The 19,380-nt window shown below is 38.4% G+C and overlaps 2 protein-coding genes and 1 long non-coding RNA gene across 4 annotated transcripts in view; 2 read left to right on the top strand and 1 right to left on the bottom strand.

Moving 5' to 3' along the window:
- Positions 1 to 19,380, top strand: part of LOC136242297 (uncharacterized) — a 39,516-nt gene that overhangs the window by 8,736 nt on the left and 11,400 nt on the right. The window lies entirely within an intron of this gene.
- LOC136243109 (uncharacterized) lies at positions 769 to 5,047 on the top strand. 2 transcript variants are annotated; one of them, XM_066034627.1, is made up of 8 exons: positions 769 to 841; positions 2,323 to 2,430; positions 2,485 to 2,547; positions 2,605 to 2,652; positions 2,716 to 2,790; positions 2,847 to 2,906; positions 3,228 to 3,335; positions 3,387 to 5,047. In XM_066034627.1, the coding sequence occupies exons 1-8, from the start codon at positions 808 to 810 to the stop codon at positions 4,856 to 4,858; spliced, it is 1,968 nt and encodes a 655-aa protein (XP_065890699.1). In that variant the 5' UTR covers positions 769 to 807; the 3' UTR covers positions 4,859 to 5,047. The 2 variants fall into 2 exon arrangements, with proteins under 2 accessions (XP_065890699.1, XP_065890698.1); XM_066034626.1 differs by having other exon boundaries at positions 2,605 to 2,667.
- LOC136243165 (uncharacterized) lies at positions 16,134 to 17,116 on the bottom strand. Its single transcript, XR_010694762.1, has 4 exons — positions 16,996 to 17,116; positions 16,749 to 16,937; positions 16,583 to 16,700; positions 16,134 to 16,513 (listed from the first exon to the last, which is right to left on the bottom strand). It is a non-coding gene; the product is annotated as an uncharacterized lncRNA (long non-coding RNA).

Genomic DNA, 19,380 nt, shown 5'->3' with positions numbered 1-19,380 from the left:
TCTGTGATATTTTAACTGGTGTTAGTTGATCATTATAGCTTACTGACCAGCTACTCAGTGTGGACACAACATTGTACGGAATGTCACTAGATAACTATCAGCTCACATTGCTCTTAGTGTAGAGGAGAAGGCCTTCCACCAGAGGTTACTTTCATTAGTAGATGTCAATCTAACATGTTCACCATCAGTGGCGTAGTGAGACTTTTCGCCATGCCTGGGCAATGGGTGGGCAAGCCATTTCCCATGCAACACAAGTACACATGCCCATCTTCATATGGACATCAATATAACATTGTTAAATTGTATTATGTATCATCCTACACTACTGTATGCAAGATGACTAATATCAACCTAATAGAAGCGAACGCCTAGCTAGCTATTGGCCTTCTAACATATTACATACATCTAGCTACATGTGTCTTAATACCAGACTACAAAGATTCCTGAATTAAAGCACGAGGCGCTCTATCACGTGATGACTATGCTCTGCCACTATAGTGGTTAGCCTAGAAAAGTAGAAACAAAAAGAAAAGAATTGCTGACTGAACAAGTACTCCATACCGTTTGAACTGAGCAGTATCCACACGGATAGATGGGTGCTAATTTCACAAATACCTCTAGACTGCTTTGCCTCCCGAGTTTTGACCACACCGATAGCTACCGTGATCACTTAATCCAAATGTCAACCGTCCAGCCCACTATAGTGAAACCAATGGACCTTATCCGCATTGACGTCACGATATAAAAATGGCGGCGTTAGTGTGGGGAGTTTGTACAGGCAACCATTGAGAGAGTTTGTATTTCGCCATGAACAGTGTGAAGAATTCAAGAGAAAGTTCAGGTAAAGTTCAGGCAATCCACTGCTCTTCCTGCTATACATCAATGACCTACCATCTGTCATAAAATTCTCAAGTATATTCCAGTTTGCTGATGATACCAAACTATCTAAAAGTATTGCTGTTTCTTCTGACCAACTGTGCTTACAAGAAGATCTCAACCATTTATTCACCTGGAGTGTTAACAATGATTTTAGATTCAGTGTACCCAAATGCATCCACCTGAGTTTCAACAGTAAATTCACTACCACATATTCTATTGATGGCTGCCCACTCCCACAGCTTCTTTCTCATCGTGACTTAGGTTTGCAGCTTTCATCAGATATGTCCTGGTTCAAGCACTATCAAATCATAACTGCTAAAGCCTATAAATACTTAGGACTGCTGAGGCGTGTCTTCCATAGCTGCCATTCTATCAGAGCCAGAAAACTTCTTTATTTAACTCTAGTGAGATCTCAGTTAACTTATTGCTCACAATTGTGGAATCCTTATATGATCAAAGATACCACTATTCTTGAAAAAGTACAAAGACGAGCCACCAAGTTCATTCTAGCTGATTATGTCAGTGACTATAAAACACGCTTACTCCGGTTAGGTATCTTACCTCTAATGTATATGCTCGATCTCTATGATATTATGTTCCTTGTCAAAGCTTTACAACAGCCATCTTCTCAATTTAACATATACAACTACATATCATTTAGCTCTTCCAACACCAGGTCTTCGTCTACTAACAAACTAAATCATGTCCGCACTAATAGTAACTATGCCAGAAACTTTTACTTTAATAGAATTCCCAGGATATGGAACCAATTACCTTGCATTGACATCAACCAGTCCCTACCAGTCATCAAAGCTACTATTCAGAACTATTTATGGCAACACTTCACCACAAATTTCTCTCCTGACAATCCCTGCACCTATCATTACTGCTGTAGATGCAGCAAGTGCTATGATTCTGGACTGACAATTAACTTTACTACATAAGTTTAATTAACTCCCGGCTGCCAGCACAGGTTGCTGGCAGACCATCAATGCAACTTTTTCTTCATCTATACCCACCTACACATGTACAATTGTAATTGTATGTTGCATTGTAAAGCATTAATAATAATAATAATAATAAAAGTATTTTATTTATTGTCCGATGTAGAAAGGGCCATTTTCGTACTAAATAAGAGTTCTAAGGATGGTTTTTTAAAAGATGGTTCTCGTGAGGCTCCTCCGAAGGGTTGTAAACGCTAGGCAGACCAACTTATTTCCTTACACAATCTGCTTAAAGGTTGTTGGGTAGTGCGAAAATGCGTAGTAGTGCGATAGCATGCCGGCCCAAGTCGTGTTTCTTGTTGACCCGTCGGCAGTGCGGCGGCGAGGTAACGTGTTTTGTTCAGGCTCTTATACATATACATGTATTCATGATAACAGTTTGTAGCTCTTAATAGAGATGGTCGGTGATTTAGCAAAATTTTATGTTGAATGTTGACAGATTCTACCTTGCTGTCCACCTGGAGTCAAATTGTTAGTAGTCACAGTTCAGTAGATCATGCCAGTGATGCCAGTGAAACCACTGAGAGTAGTGCCATGAGAAGGCTTGGTAAGAAAATGATCAAGATTGTACATGTGAACTGACTTCAAACATTTTATGTAGAAGCTGAAGGTGATGTTTGTGGCTTTGATCATGATGTAGCAGGTGGTGACGGAAGATATTATGGTTAGAGGCTTTCATCATATCAGCTAGCTAAATAATAATTTGTTTATTTGTATGTAGATGCTGAAGATAATGTCTGGAGTCTTGATGATAGCAGTGTTGCAGTAGGTGACAGAATTCTCGGTAGCTAAGATATATATGTATTTTGCTTACTTATACGATAATTTACAGATGCTGAAAGTAACATTCCTGGCTTTGTAAACCAAGATCACAGTGTGATGGAGGATGAAACAATGCTATCCAATGGTTAGAGATTATATATCACAGCTACTTGCTGATTTGTTGGCATATCCATTTTATAGATGCTGAAGGTTATGCCCAAAGTCTTATGTGTCACACAGGAAAGGATCACAAATTGCTTGGTGAGATACTGCATCATTTGTTTATATAATACAGCCATTTATGTAGATGTAGAAGGTAATGTCCTAGCAAAACCTAAGGGTGTGATGGAACTTGAGTATGATAGTTTCAGGCTCTTACTTTATGTTGACACATTTTTGTAACTAATATAAAGGGTTTGATGTTGGCAGATTCTGTCTGCCAGGTGGAGACAGATTCTGTCTCTACCTGGAGCTTGTAGTGGTAGTGGCGATCGCTTTGCACATTCTGTAGCTGCCCAACAGACTGCAAATCATAGCCATATACCAAGCTTGAGCCATACATGTTGACTTGCATTTTTATAGATACTGAAGCTGATATTTTGTCATTGCCAAACACCAATATTGATGTCAACATTACAATCAGCTCTGGGCCTACAAAATGTGTAGAAGGAAAGACTACAAATTCTTCAGGTAACTAATTGTCGTGTATTGTGATATCTATTTGTAATCATTTCATTCCAGACTCACAATCATTGAACAGTACTAGTTTTCACAGAGCTGTTGGAAGCTCAAGCAAACCTTGGAATGGGTACAATTGTTGTGTGCCTGGGTGTTACAATTCTTCTGGCAAGAATAAGTTTAGGGATGAGTCCTCAAAAGTTTCCTTTCACAACCTTCCTGATGTCAAGTCAAAGAAGGGAAAAACATGGATTGGGTTGATTCATCATGATCTTAATGAGGATTTTGTTGTCACAAAAAGTACCAAAATTTGTTCTGACCATTTTCTTTCTACTGATTTTCTTTTAAATTGTGAGAGACGGCGGCTAAAACCTGATGCAGTTCCATCCTGTTTTCCTTGGAGAAAATGCTTTAAATGCAGATCACGAACATCTCAAAAAGCATCACAAGCTTTATTGGAGGATGAAAAACCTAATGAGAGGATGGCTAGTGCAACGAATAGCAGAAAGAAAATGAAAGCAGAAATTGTTTCTGTCAGTATGGATTCTACTTATATACAACCTAGTGCAGAAACCGCTGAGGAACCTGACCAACAGGATGTGATTGTTAACCTTCAAACTCAGGTTATTAGTCTTCAAAATCAACTGGCAGAAACAGAAAACAGGCTTAAAAAGAGTTTATTTAGGCTTGAGAACATCAGGGATGATGCAAAGTTGATGAAGTTTTATACAGGATTTGTAGACTATGAAACTTTAATGGCTTTTTATGAGATGTTGGAATCAGATGCATTAGTGATGAGACAGTGGAGTGGGAGGCGCTGTGGATCTAATTATGATGATGTAAAAACTGGACCAAAGTACAAGCTTCCATTGAAAGAGCAATTCTTTTTAACCCTTGTTAGGCTCCGAGCTGGACTACCTGAGCTAGATGTTGCTAATAGATTTGATGTTTCACAAGCAACAGTTTCAAGAATCACTAATACGTGGATTAACTTGATGTTCCACACCCTTAAGTCCATTGAGAAATTTCCACCATGGCATGTAGTAAAAAAGTATATGCCTGATTCATTCAAAAAAGAGTACCCAAATACAAGAATTATTATTGACGCAACAGAATTTGCAGTTGAAAGGCCATCTTCCCTGTTATCTCAAGCTTGTACATTTTCTGCCTACAAAAACAAGAATACGATAAAAGTTTTAATAGGTGTAACTCCCAGTGGAGCAATTTCATTTGTTTCGGAAGCTTACGAAGGATCGATATCTGACCGAAAATTAGTAGAAGTCAGTGGACTATTGGATAAACTAGAGCCAGGAGATGAGGTCATGGCTGACAAAGGTTTTACTATTCATGACTTGTTGATTCCTCGTGGTGTACGTTTGAACATTCCGCCATTTCTTCAAGGAAAAGTGCAAATGACACCCAATGATGTATTTCTTACCAAGAAAATTGCTCATCTAAGGGTGCATGTGGAAAGAAGCATTGGACGAGTCAAAGAGTTTAAAATTTTGCAGGACACTCTTCCTGCAACTATGTAGGATTCTGTTAGTCATGTTGTGTACGTTTGCTGCATGCTTAGTAACTTTGGACCTCCATTAGTATGTTAGCAGTATAATTGTAATTACATTATTGTTTGGTAGAATTATCAATGGACATACATAAATACAAAATAGTAATTGTACGCTAAATTTTTACATGTGATTCATAAAGAGTTTGTGGAATCATAATGATTTATGCCATTATAAATAATGAGAAGAGGTGGTGGGTTATACTTATTCCATTGATCAAGCAAATCTTCCAAGTCCATAGGAATGAAAATCCCACCTCTCATTTTAGGTACAGGTGGAGGGTGGCATAAAAACCTCCGTGCAGAGGTGCATTTATCACCTGATCTTGTGATTACCACTATCTCCCTTCCTATTCCAATGGCAAGCAAGCGTATTTCCAAATCACCACCCCATTCAGTAGCCTGCAAAACTCTTAATTTTTTTGTCTCCCATTGCTGTTGTGAGAGTCCTTCCTCAGTTCTTACATCTGGATACTTCTGCATGGTAATTAGGGTTAACATCCTTAGTTGCTGTCCAACACATTTGTCTCCACGTGAAGACGGTTCAATATAACCAGCCTGGTGAGCAATGGAATAATACAAACAATTTCCATCACCACACACTGTGTGTGGTGTACAGTGCAGTTGTTGTAGTATATTGATTGGTGGTTGTGGCCTGCTCACTGTTGAAACACACAAAAATTCAACTTCATCATATGATTCTACAGGGGCTCTCTTCACTGAAAGGTTGTCTGTACTCAGATCTGTACCTATTGCAGAATGTTCATAAGCCTGTGATATGATGAAATATGGCACAACGGATGGCAAAAATTTATCAAAATAAAATACTCTGGCCTTAGATATTGCTTCTTCAATGAATGCTTGGTCGTAGAAAATCCTTTCTACGTGAATGTCTCCTCCTGGAGCCCACAAAACAAAATCACCCCAGGACAATCGAGTCACGAACAACTGGGTCTGCACCTGATAAAAGTATTGATGGCTTCTCTTAAGTTGCAATTCTCCGTTACTGTTTGTATGCAGACAAAATCTTTTCTCCATAGCAGCTGCAGTTATGGGCTTTTTTGCACATACAAAAGGACATTTTACCTCTAAACATCCCATGTCTTCACCATCTATTATAACAAGGGAATCAGGAGTGGCAGCTAGCCAAGGTATGGCAACATTAATAAACAAGCCGCATTTGTGGACTGTTACGTCTATGCCCTGTTTCTTTTGATAATGAATATAACTATCAATTGCTCTACTTTCATTCTTTCGTCCATAGTTGATGGCTGGAGAATTGATGGATTTTTGAGCCAACTTATTAGTGATAAATGCCTTAGCGTCAGTGTCTTTCTTCCTATGACAAACAGTTTTCATTATTGATGCTGAGATTCGTAGCATCCTCTTATCATGCCAAACATTTGATATAGACTGATTGCGTGTGCTGGCTTCAATATCAATAGCTCTTGAAGGACCAATACAAATATGATCTTCGTACAGATTTCTCACAAGATACGACGGTGGAGGTACTTCAGAATTATCAACTTCATAAGGGACTGCTGTATTAGTAGAGGAACTATAACAATGATCGTGATTGATAATATCTACCAAATTACACAATTCTTGCTGAAATTATGATTTCATTGCTTTAGCTTTTGAAATCCGTTCTTCTCTAGCCCTTTGAAGTCTATCTTCTGATGGTGCTGGTTCATCATCAAGCAATTGCAAAAAACAAGATGTCCCATATCTACTGAGCATTGTTTGTGCTTCAATGGCTTTTTTTTGTCTCTGCTACATTAGTGGCTGAAGCAACGGCATGGACAGCAGCCTCTTTCTTCTTTTGGTCTATAGCTAACAGCCTACTTCTTAAATTAGGCCTCCTGTCAGGTGGAACAGCTCTTCTGGAAGTTGGTCGACAGTCCCATTGGTTAACAGTGCAAACTTTGATTCTTTTCTCTACACCATACACCTTCTTTGTTAGTGTAACTAAGTTGGTAGGTCTTGCATCTACTTTCTTGTCTCTTGGCTGGTTCCAGAGTTGACGTTTTTCTGTACAACTTTTCTCATCTTCTTCATTCAGCTTTAAATGGAAATAGTTCTGTAGACAGTAGAGAGTAGCTGTGACATGATTACAGCAACCAGATAGCCCAGCTGGGCATGCACAGAAAGCCTTAGCGACATCACTTGTTAGTTCTGATAGGACTATATACACTTTATAAAGTTTGTCTTTCTTCATAGACGGTAAGACATCGGCCCCAATGCAAATGTAGTTCAATTGGTCGGGCATAGGATGGTATCTGATGTTCTGAACATGCCCATCCTGAAAGAAACGGTATGCCTTGCCCAATGGTCGAGTGAAACCAATAGATTCCTCTGAGCCAAGATTACTTATCAACTTCTGTTTGCCAACATCCTTAACTGAACAGCTATCTCTCCTCTCCATAGCACTTTCAACATAATCTACATTTCTTAGAAAACATTTTCGATCGACTAGAAACTTAAAAATGGTGCCAAATGTAATTTTAGGACATTTGTGTATATCCTTGGTCCATTGATTGTCTTTAGCTTTTGGTACTGACTGTAATAGGTTTTCATCAAGAAAATTTCTATGCTTTGCAGATACGGATTGTAACTTATTCTTAACGTTTATGCCATCATTTGGATCAATCAGATATAGGTCCCATCCATATTTAATGAAATCACAAACTCTGAAATTTTAACTATTGATTTAAAATACATGTATTGATGAACATACCTTTCAATCAGTTCTGGCTTTTCCCCATTAGTTGGTGCCCCACGGCAAACAAGCCATCTTTTCAACTGCATAACATTCAATTCAGATGGATGTTTACCATCCAGCGAAGAGCCAGGAACATCACACTCTGCCAGCAATAGAATACCAGTATCCAAAATATCATCAGGTTCTCCTTCAACATTATTACAGCCCTCGATATGGTTCTCAGTTCCCAATAACTGGCTATCATACTCAAGTTCCATCACACCCTTAGGTTTTGCTAGGACATTACCTTCTACATCTACATAAATGGCTGTATTATATAAACAAATGATGCAGTATCTCACCAAGCAATTTGTGATCCTTTCCTGTGTGACACATAAGACTTTGGGCATAACCTTCAGCATCTATAAAATGGATATGCCAACAAATCAGCAAGTAGCTGTGATATATAATCTCTAACCATTGGATAGCATTGTTTCATCCTCCATCACACTGTGATCTTGGTTTACAAAGCCAGGAATGTTACTTTCAGCATCTGTAAATTATCGTATAAGTAAGCAAAATACATATATATCTTAGCTACCGAGAATTCTGTCACCTACTGCAACACTGCTATCATCAAGACTCCAGACATTATCTTCAGCATCTACATACAAATAAACAAATTATTATTTAGCTAGCTGATATGATGAAAGCCTCTAACCATAATATCTTCCGTCACCACCTGCTACATCATGATCAAAGCCACAAACATCACCTTCAGCTTCTACATAAAATGTTTGAAGTCAGTTCACATGTACAATCTTGATCATTTTCTTACCAAGCCTTCTCATGGCACTACTCTCAGTGGTTTCACTGGCATCACTGGCATGATCTACTGAACTGTGACTACTAACAATTTGACTCCAGGTGGACAGCAAGGTAGAATCTGTCAACATTCAACATAAAATTTTGCTAAATCACCGACCATCTCTATTAAGAGCTACAAACTGTTATCATGAATACATGTATATGTATAAGAGCCTGAACAAAACACGTTACCTCGCCGCCGCACTGCCGACGGGTCAACAAGAAACACGACTTGGGCCGGCATGCTATCGCACTACTACGCATTTTCGCACTACCCAACAACCTTTAAGCAGATTGTGTAAGGAAATAAGTTGGTCTGCCTAGCGTTTACAACCCTTCGGAGGAGCCTCACGAGAACCATCTTTTAAAAAACCATCCTTAGAACTCTTATTTAGTACGAAAATGGCCCTTTCTACATCGGACAATAAATAAAATACTTCACCTGAACTTTCTCTTGAATTCTTCACACTGTTCATGGCGAAATACAAACTCTCTCAATGGTTGCCTGTACAAACTCCCCACACTAACGCCGCCATTTTTATATCGTGACGTCAATGCGGATAAGGTCCATTGTTTGTCCTTCACTCCTTGCCACAATGCTGCGTGTTTTTTGTAATCACGTGATCTTGCTTCTATCCATTGCCTCCTCTATTTGTGCACGATCAAGTTACTCGTAGGGAAAATCCCTTGGATAACCCCATCTCTGTTTTAGCCAAAAAGAAGGAAACCATCGGCGAAAATGGCATGGTGAGTGTTGTATAAGTTGTGCTATACTTATTCTTGTACAGTGACTAGTTAAGTAACTTTAGCAAAATCTCGAGCTATCCAGCCCTCGTCTTTATAATTACTCTAGGAGCTGATGGTGGGGCAAAGAAGTCTGATGCCCGGGCAATGCCCTGGCTTGCCCTGGTTTGGCTACGCCACTGTTCACCATGCTATAGGAAATTCAATATAACCTTAGCTATGTATTATAAAGTTGGTATGTAGTAAAAATTGAGTCAAGCCAACTCAATCTTACTTAACACTGGTACCTATGCAGGGGTCATCTCCACATTCTTACAATAACAATTATAACGCAAAGGGAAATGATTAACTGTAGAGTTGTCCACTGGCAAGCAGATCCCTGAAGATATGGCAACACACTTGTTTGTACCACTGTTTCCTTGAACAAGCTGGAGCTATGTCAAGTCCGTACAACACTACAATAACTGTTAAATACTTTGGCGAATAAAACAAACAACTAGCAAACAAAGACCTGTTGCCATGTATACAACCATTTTGAGTAAACAGACAATTGTTATCCTTTTTTATTTTACACAATCATTTATCACGGGCTAATACACTGTTTGGTACTTTTGATTTACCATGTGTTGGTTACAGACCTAGTGAGTGGTCTCTAACATTGAGATACTTGCTCAGTTTGGCTTGCTCCCATTCACCTGAGCCCTTTTCATTATTTGGTACATGGACCAGCCACCCAAGCATTCAGTAGCATTGTGCATGAAGCCCTCCAGAGATTTCTTTGTTTTTTCTTTGTTTTTTTTTTCTTTCTTCATTTAGGGGGCTAGAATATTCTTTTCGTACACTTTACAAAAACTATTATATAATGCAAATGCGTACCCTGATTGTATTGAGCTTTGGAACACATTAAGAACGTGTCAATCAGGTACCAAGTTTAATGCAAATCATAGAGCTTTGGAAAATTATTTGTGTTAAAAGGCAGACTTGTTGTCACGCCTACAGGGTAAACAGGGAATAACTTACAAATCAGTATGCATATAGATTAACTATCATAGCTCAAATCTTTTGTGTGGTTTAATAGAAATCGCATTGACAGCTATAGAGTTACAAGGCAAAAACCAAAGAACTGTAAATCACGGGATCAAAATACTCTAATAGGATAGTCACCTCAGGGTGGGCATGGAAAATGAAACCAGCATTCGAACTAGGGACCTCCATACCGAACATTCAAATCCCTAACCACTGAGCTGATGCTATCATGGCTGATCACCTCACTTAATTCCTACTTTATGAAGCTTCTAGCTAAATCTACTCAATAGTAAAAGCTCATAATGTTTCTCAATGAACATTCTATGTGTGTTCTGTTAGAAATCCTCAAAAAAATGTGTGTTCTATTAGAACATTACAAAAGTAATCAAATAAACTCACTATACTATTATAACTTCTCCAGTATTCCATCAAATCAAAGCCAACATTGTAGCCATTTTGGTACAGATCGTGGGCGGGGTAGTACACTACTATTAAGACCTACTCACAACACCAATCATCATCATCATAACAAGTGTTATGTTGTGACAACAAGCTGCAAATTGTATTCTAGTGCAGGATTTGCCTCGTAAAAATTGAGCAACTGTAACTTACCACATTTTGCATGAAAAATTGAGATACTCTAATAGAACAGTCATTGTAAAATCTTAATAGACAAATAGTATACCTAACTTGGAAGGTCGGTTATAAAACACTACTGCAAATAACTACATTATATAGCCATGAACAAGCAAGTACAAAATTATATCAGTATAAATTGGCTTTAGTATTAAATCAGTAGGTATTTTCTGTATTGGTAGAGCACTAGTTGTCATATCATTTTCATTGCATCTGTAGTGGATATGCGGCCTTCAAAAAGCCTGAGTGGAAAAAGCTGTGAAATCAAAGGTGGTGGCCATGAAATGGCTGCAATGATGTCGATCATAGTAAATTTTATTAATGCACAAGCCATTATCATCCACATCCTTGCAGCCATTTCATGGCCGCCACCTTTGATTTCACAACCTTTTCACCCAGGATTTTTGAAGACCACACCCTTTTTATATAGCTTGGCTGTTTTTGCATGGAATACTTCACTATTGCAACCTCCAAACCACTATTACATTCTTCAAACATTAAGGCCTATGGAGCTGTGGCTTATCTTTGTGATGCTGAAAATTCCTCAGTTATGATGACAAGAACACATGTAGCACCACTGAAAGCTCAAACTCTTCCAAGATTGGAACTCATGGCAGCTACCATAGCTAAAAGATTAGCCAAGTCATCACTGACTGCACCTTATGAATGTTTATTAGTACAGTTATGGAGTGATAGTCAAAATGTTCTCCACTGGTTGAATAGTCATAAGAACATGAAACCATTTGTTGCAAGTTGTGTACAAGAAATTACAGAAGAGTTCCCTGCTACTACCTGTAGATGTGTTCCCACTGCTGATAATCCTGCTGATTTGCTTACCAGGGGCATCAGTGCAGGTTCACTTGCTACTTTAACAGTTTGGAGATATGGTCTCCCTTGGCTGATTAATCATTCCCAATGGCCAGTTTGGAATTGCACTGAAGTGTTACTTCTGCAGGTAGCAAACACAGAAGGCAAACAGCTAGAAACTGACTCAGAACTCAGAGGTGTATAACCACAGACTGGAATGCACTGTATCATTGACATTGCTACACACAATAGTTTGGATAAATTGTTTGAAGTTACAGCCTATGTGTTGCATTTTGTCTCCAATGCGAAGCCTTTATCGTCAAGGTCAGGTCTGTTATCACCCCAGGAACTGAATAAGTCCAAGTTAACAGGGATAGGTGATTGTCAACAGCAGAGTTTTAGCAAGAAAATTGTCAACCTTACTTCAAAATCATCCACCTGCCTTTGGTTCGTCAGCTATGCTTGTTTCTAGTCATTGTGGTAGCAGGATCCACAATCCTCCGGTTACTAAGCTGAAGAAGTTCTAGTGTACCTACTACCTCAACACCATCCATTTACCACACTCATAATTCATATAATACAATACCATGTTGGAATAAACAGCACCATCACTGCAGACATATTGGATACTTGCAGCAAGACAATCAATTAAGAAGGTTATTAGACAATGTGTAATCTAAAGGAAACATTCAGGAGTGCCCTATAAGGCACCAGATCCCCCACCATTACCACTATCTAGGGTACAGGAATCTCCCCCTTTAAAACTTACTGGACTGAGCTGATTTCACCGGAGTTCAGCAATGGAAGGGAGAATAAGGTGTACATTTGCCTCTTCACTTGTGCTGTGACAAGGGCTGTAATCTAGAAGTAGTGGTGGATTTGACAGAGACCAGTTTTCTCCATGCAGGCACAGATATATCATATGGGTCATTCCGTGTCAAATCAACAAGGAATTTAGGGTCACCTCTCGGATTTTGACGAAACTTGGTGTGTTTGTAGTACCTATGGTGCTTACCACTCATGCAAACTTTTAGCTCCATACATTCCATAGTTTCTGATTTATGACCACAAATATTTTGAATATTTCATGAAAAATTGGTCCATCTCTAGTTACAAAGTCAATTGCAACCTTGCACTGTGTAAATATTTGTAAGCACAATTTTCAGTGATGGAAGACTGTCGATTGACCTTTCCAGTGATCCCTAAATTATGGGATATTTACTTAATTATGGTTCAAAAGTACTTCACTGAAAACTTTAATCCCTTATAGTTTGAAAAATGCTGCTTGAAATTTTTCGAATTCTTTTGTGAATAATGATTGGGTCATAGTCTATGTTTGATAAAATTTTTGTGGTGGGACCACAATGGGCTCAAGAGATATAATGAATTATGTTGTGGTATGCGGTGGAATTTCTAGTCTATTATTGCTGTATTGGAGTGTACACCTCCAATGACCACTCGCAACAAGGCCATGCCAAGTTTGTCTTACAGAGTGAAGGTATCTAGGTACATTGCAACTTATATTAGTGACCACCTGTATTGAAAGGCCATCCATGTGCTGCAGTTAAGTTATACTTCTTTAATGTATAGCACCAAAGCATCAACCCTTTCTAGTAAATCCAAAAAATAATGGTCCTAATTATACAGGTTGACTATAAATTACAGATCTGACCACCATGTGTCCATGAACATCATGTAAATGTACCATCTCTTCACAAATACCTTCTTTATTAAGTTGAATACCACTGTAGTGGAGTGGACTTAGCCATATTTAAGTTGCGTACGTGGCTACATAGATACATAGAACAGAACTCCTCAGAAGGGATACCTGGGTACCTTGATAACCAGGACACCTGTTTATACACTGTATTCCCACTCTAGCGGTGCGCATACATTTAGACCAAGATACTTCTGTGGCTTCTGTAATATGAGCACTTTATTATGGTCCTAGCAATGGAGGGTTTTACTATATGCATGTATTACTTGTGCCTCAATGTGTGAAATTAATTGCTACATTACTTTACATTCATGACCACTTTGAAGATCAAGTCATAAACTCATACACATACTCATATAGGACATGCTGACCACATACTTAACATTTGCCTGTACTGATCTTCAAAGCGTCAACCCAAAATACTTTGACAAACCATTTTAGTAATTACAGTGCTATAAATCACACATTGAGGTGCAAGCAAGTATTACTAATATAAAAACTCTTGGTACAAGTAATGCATCTACCGTATATAGTGTAACTATTCTATTCCCTGGACCATTGATGAAGTGTTCATTTTTGAGAAACCACAGACTTGTCTTGGTCAAAAATGTATGTACAATTATAAAGTAAGATCATGAGGCTATTAAGGTACCCAGGTATCCTTTTTGAGGAGTACCTATGCAGCCATGTACGTAACTTGAATAGTGTAGAGTGGGGATATGTATATGAGTGCACTACGGTGAGATTTTACTTAATAAATAAGGTATAACTGAAGAGATGGTACAACATTAATGTGTTTATGGACGCATGATAATCTCATTTATAGTCAACCTGTCTAATAAGGACCATTTTTGGATTTGCTAGAAAGGGTTGATGCTTTGGTGCTATACATTAATATCCAATTAAAGTATAACTTAACTGCAGCACATAGATGGTCTTTCAATACAGGTGGTCATTAACACAGGTTGCAATGCACCTAGACACCTTCATTCTGTAAGACAAACTTGGCATGGCCTTGTTGCGAGTGGTTATTGGAGGTGTACACTTCAATACAGCAATAATAGACTGAAAATTCCACCGCATACCACAACATAATTCATTATATCTCTTGAGCCCATTGTGGTCCCACCACAAAAATTTTATCAAACATAGACTATGACCCAATCATTATTCACGAAAGAATTCGAAAAATTTCATGCAGCATTTTTCAAAATATAAAGGATTAAAATTTTCAATGAAGCACTTTTGAACCATAATTAAGTAGATATCCCATAATTTAGGGATTACTAGAAAGGTCTATCAACAGAACAGTCTTCCATCACTGAAAATTGTGTTTAAAAATATTTACACAGTACAAAGTTGCAGTTGATTTTGTAACTAGAGATGGACCAAATTTTCATGAAATATTCAAAATATTTGTGGTCATAAATCAGAAACTATGGAATATATGGAGCTAAAACTTTGCGTGAGTGATAAGCACCACAGGTACTACAAACACACCAAGTTTCGTCAAAATCCGAGAGGTGACCCTAAATTCCTTGTTGATTTGACACAGAATGACCCATATACTAACGCTTACCGGGATTGGAAACGGAAGTTGCGGTCACAGGTATCTGTGTTTTGCCTGACATAATTTATATTGTCACTGTTACGCTGTTTTTCATTGTGTAACTATGGAGTCTGGTTTGGTATGGTCCAGTATCATTGCTGTTAGAGAAAAGACAGCCTCATGTACTTCTCGAAGTCAGGAGTTTGAACTATGCGCAAAGCAGTGCTAGACCTGTGTATGTGAGGAGATGTCAAAATAGAGGCATTAGACAAGTTTAGTCAACTGGTAGTAACATTTCTTCGTGAAAGAATGAGCACAGTTACTAACGGTTTGATTCTGAGCAGCTCTAAGAGGACCAAGTTGTGGTCAGAATTCCATAGGGCAAGGCTCAAACCAACAATGCTACACACAGCCTGGAAGGAACTATTAATTACCTTGGAATTACCTATTGAGGATGGAACATTTACTCTATTACAGCAGTCTGTATACAGTGAACTATTTTCTCTCCTTGTATGTGAACAATTTTCTATTTCTCGGGACACTCAAAGCTCTGAGTGTGAGTCAAGCTGGGAGACCACAGTTTTTCAGATGATGAACTTAATGCAATGCGGTATGCATGCGGGTATGTTCCTCGTGTTTTGCTTAAGAAGTATGAAGTGAAACCTGGTTTAACTAATTCTGAATATGTCCAGTGTTTCGGGGATATGGCAGTTGAAGGAAATGGAGACAAAGTACTAGCTTACACGAGAAAGTGGCTTGACCTTGTTTATAGGGGTGGATTATTTCCACTTAATGATAACTTATTTTCTTTTTTTGTTGAAATAGAGAGAATAGTACGAACTTTACTAGCAAGACATGCTGTACATAATGATTGTGAGAAACAGACATTCTGGAGATCAGTAGTGGACAAGATAGCTAGCAATGATGATGTTCAGTTTTATTGGACCTTGCTCTCACATGACATCCAAGAGCAAAAAGATTCAGAGATTCTTTTATTAGTCACTCTGTGGGTCACTGTGAGGGGATATTCCTTGGCAGCTGCATGGATGGAAGAGTACAAAAGGAGTAAACAAAAAACTACAGAAAAGGCACCAGGATTACGCAAATCAATATATTAGTCTGTCATATAGTATATCGCATATTATAGTCGCGTGTAAATAATAATAAATATATATTATTATACTAATTTATACATTTGATATACTGTATAAACAAATGAATATACATAAACTATTAGACTATAATTATTACAGTATTTACAGTGCATGATTCAGGACCTCTTCCGCTTAGGTAGTGGTACATCAGAAATCTCAGGTTGGTTGTCACCAAATAAGTGGCGCTTACTACTACAATTTCCACGAATTGGGTCAGTGGCAATTGATTTTTTTGCATCCTGATAGTAGTGGCATTGTGCAAACATTGCAGCAAATTGGGATTTCATTCCTCCCTCTTCTCGCTCTGTTGGCCAAAGTAGTTCTCCAATAGGACTTGTGAAATCCTTTCACTAAGAAGAAAAACTTCTGGATCCACTTTATTCTCACAGGGAAGCAGATATCTTGCCATTTCAACAAAGATTTCACTATACATGTATAACAGCATGGTCAACTGAACAACTTTTACTTCACATGCACATGCATGCTGGACTTACCAGTTATTCGTAATCCTTCAATTGTACTCTCTGCTAAGCATCAGCTTTGCTCTTTCTTTTTCAGTGATGTCATCTTGAGCCTTCGCATGAGGTATCCTAGAAATACCACTTCTAACCACTAAATAATGTTCATGTGATTAATTAATCAAGGAAACAATTTTCTAACCTCCAGCCTTTCATCATTCCTGCTGTAGTAAGGCTTCAGATCTGTCTTCAGTTTTTTTCTCCACTGATCCAAGTTCCTTACATTGAGGCAATTGAAAAACTTATCAAAAATATGGACAAATCTTTGAGTCTCAGCCATAGATGGATCTTCATAGTAACTAAATAAGTCGGAAACTGTTTTGTTCAACACCTGTATGATGTATCACAATTAATACAGGCATGTACATTATTATATGTATAGTTCCTACTTGTACAGCAAGGTCAACTCTCATACGGGAATATGACGTTAACTTCATATGTTCCAGCTTTAGCTTTGGGTCAAAACAAATTCCTTTAGACTTTGATGACAGTGTTGCCTGCTTGTTATAAATCTTCCATAGTTGTTGCCATTCTATGTGTTTCCCATTGATCTGTACACACATATACGTATTACACTGATTACATGCATGCATCCTACAAGGGCGTGCCTAGGATTTTTCATAGGGGGTTTCCATCGAAAAGTAGATCCAGCATATAGGGTCTGGGAGTATAAAGCTCCCAGAAGATTTAATTTTGCGAATTGTCAAATGCCAGCAGTTTGAGTGTTAAACGCATGCAGTAAAAGCAAACTAGTGAAGGCCACTAGTGAGGTCCTGAAATTCCTAGCAAGCTAAGTTTTCCCATGGAACAGTGCTGCTGATGTAAGTTTTCACACTAAGCAATATGTGGTGACTGTTCTATTAGAGTATTTCACTGACTGCTCTATTAGAGTATCTCGATCTTTATCATCACTGTAATGATGTATAGATTGATGTACCCGTGTTGGTATTGTGTTTGCCAAAAAATTAAATCAGCAGTAAACACACTGGTCTGAGCTTTTCTTGCCATACTGACAATTTCAGTACAGAGGTTTCCTGAAACCCCTGAAAATTCCCCTCAGCACACCCCTGTCCTGTATTAATTATGTACACATTGACCAGAAAAGTATTGAATTCTATTCTGCATGATCAACGTATTAAACATAAAATTAAGTTAAATTTACCAGAGTGTGACCAGCAATTGCGTACTGTCTTCATCAGGTGTTGTGGATCAGCTATGAAGTATAACCAACACCCATCAGTAGCATATACATTTTTAGCTTTGTATGGAACTGGTAAACCTAATTCTAAATGGTTATGCATCTTAAAGAATTTTCTGTTGGAACTGTCTCCATCTGCTGTTACACATATAACCTTCAACCCATCTATTTCTAAGAGACAAACAGCTTCCCATACAATTGGATATAATGCCCAAATGGACATAGGGAAACTCCAGCTTGCAGAAAATTCCTCTTACCATCACCACCAAAATATGAGTGGCAATAGTAGGATGCTCACATTCCTGCTGCTCCAACTGTATTAACCTATTATTAACATCTCCAAGATCAGTAAATCCAATGATGTTGCCTGTGTACCAAGATCTTCATTTCATCAATGATGAGTGAATAGTACCTTCTTGATTCAGGCAGAGCAGTGGTATTGGCTTCCTCAAGCAGTTGTTGGTGAACTTCCGTCTGAAAACCTGGTTTATTTGAGAAAAAGTATACGAAGAGTTCTCTCTGATGGCAGCTTGAGAAAGCCACTTGTGCATGATAGGCTGCACCTGATAACAGCTTAAGATTCAGGCACCACTTAATTAGTGTAGGATACCATTTGATTTGACGGTGATCCTTTGCTGAAGTTGCTTTAAGCTGTTCATCCCACAAAAGCCTTGCAAATGTGCCCTCATCATAAGTCTGTCTAATCTTTTTTGTATTTACTTTCATTATCTGTACTAAATCTTTCTGCAATTCTGTATCAACTGCTTCACCTTGCTCATTCATCAATTTTGTCACTTTTCTCTAAGCTTTTTGATGGTTTCTTCTGCAAAATGCATCCTATTACGCATCGCATCGCATCCAACTTTGCTTTTGCCTGTGGTACATTGAGATATCTATGGCTACTTGTGTTACTTCCATCATAATTTGGTTGCTTTAGCCACCTGCTGTACATTGCTCTCAAATTACCTCTGTATTTTTTGCATGATGGACATTTGGTGTAAGAAGAAAGGAGCTCACACCCACCTGCACGCACAGTGCTGGTATAGACTTGGTCACCTACTTGTACAATAGTGTTATCTACAAAGGCTGCAACCTTGCCATCTGGAGAGGCTATCTTCCCCTTCTTAGCAGCTACCATATTCACAAAATTACTATCTGTGTTACCTGAACAGATAAAAAGACTGTCAATCTTCACTAACAATTGAGAAAGAGCTTCCCCAGACTCTATGGTAATAGGAGCACCTTGTAATGCAGCACATTTGGAAGCATCAACAGGCTGATTGTGTACAAAGACAGACCATGATAAGTTAAGTCTGGTTAATTTCTTAAACAGTGAGTGATTCTGAGTGGTGCTGTACTGGCGCTTGGTTGTTGAGATATTCTACAATATAACACTGGAGTTTGGCAACTCCAGGTGCCAGGTACTGAAGCTTGTAGCTGTAAGCTATGTAGTTGGTTTTCAGCCCCTCCTTCATTGTGTAGCTGTAAGCTCTGTAGATTTTCAGCCCCTCCTTCATTGCGTAGCTGTAAGCTCTGTAGTTGATATTCAGCCTCTCCTTCATTACAATACTTTTCA

Source organism: Dysidea avara, chromosome 13, assembly GCF_963678975.1.
Source record: "Dysidea avara chromosome 13, odDysAvar1.4, whole genome shotgun sequence".
NCBI lineage: Eukaryota > Metazoa > Porifera > Demospongiae > Dictyoceratida > Dysideidae > Dysidea > Dysidea avara.
The sequence above is the reverse complement of the archived record's forward strand: the minus strand, read 5'-3'. Positions and strand labels throughout refer to the sequence as shown.

Excerpts from the sequence above, each read along its gene's own strand:
- LOC136243109 (XM_066034626.1), top strand. The coding sequence starts at position 808 with ATGAACAGTGTGAAGAATTCAAGAGAAAGTTCAG. Across the intron at positions 2,791-2,846 it reads TGAAACAATGCTATCCAATG|ATGCTGAAGGTTATGCCCAA; the intron begins GTTAGAGATTAT and ends TCCATTTTATAG. Across the intron at positions 3,336-3,386 it reads AAAGACTACAAATTCTTCAG|ACTCACAATCATTGAACAGT; the intron begins GTAACTAATTGT and ends ATTTCATTCCAG.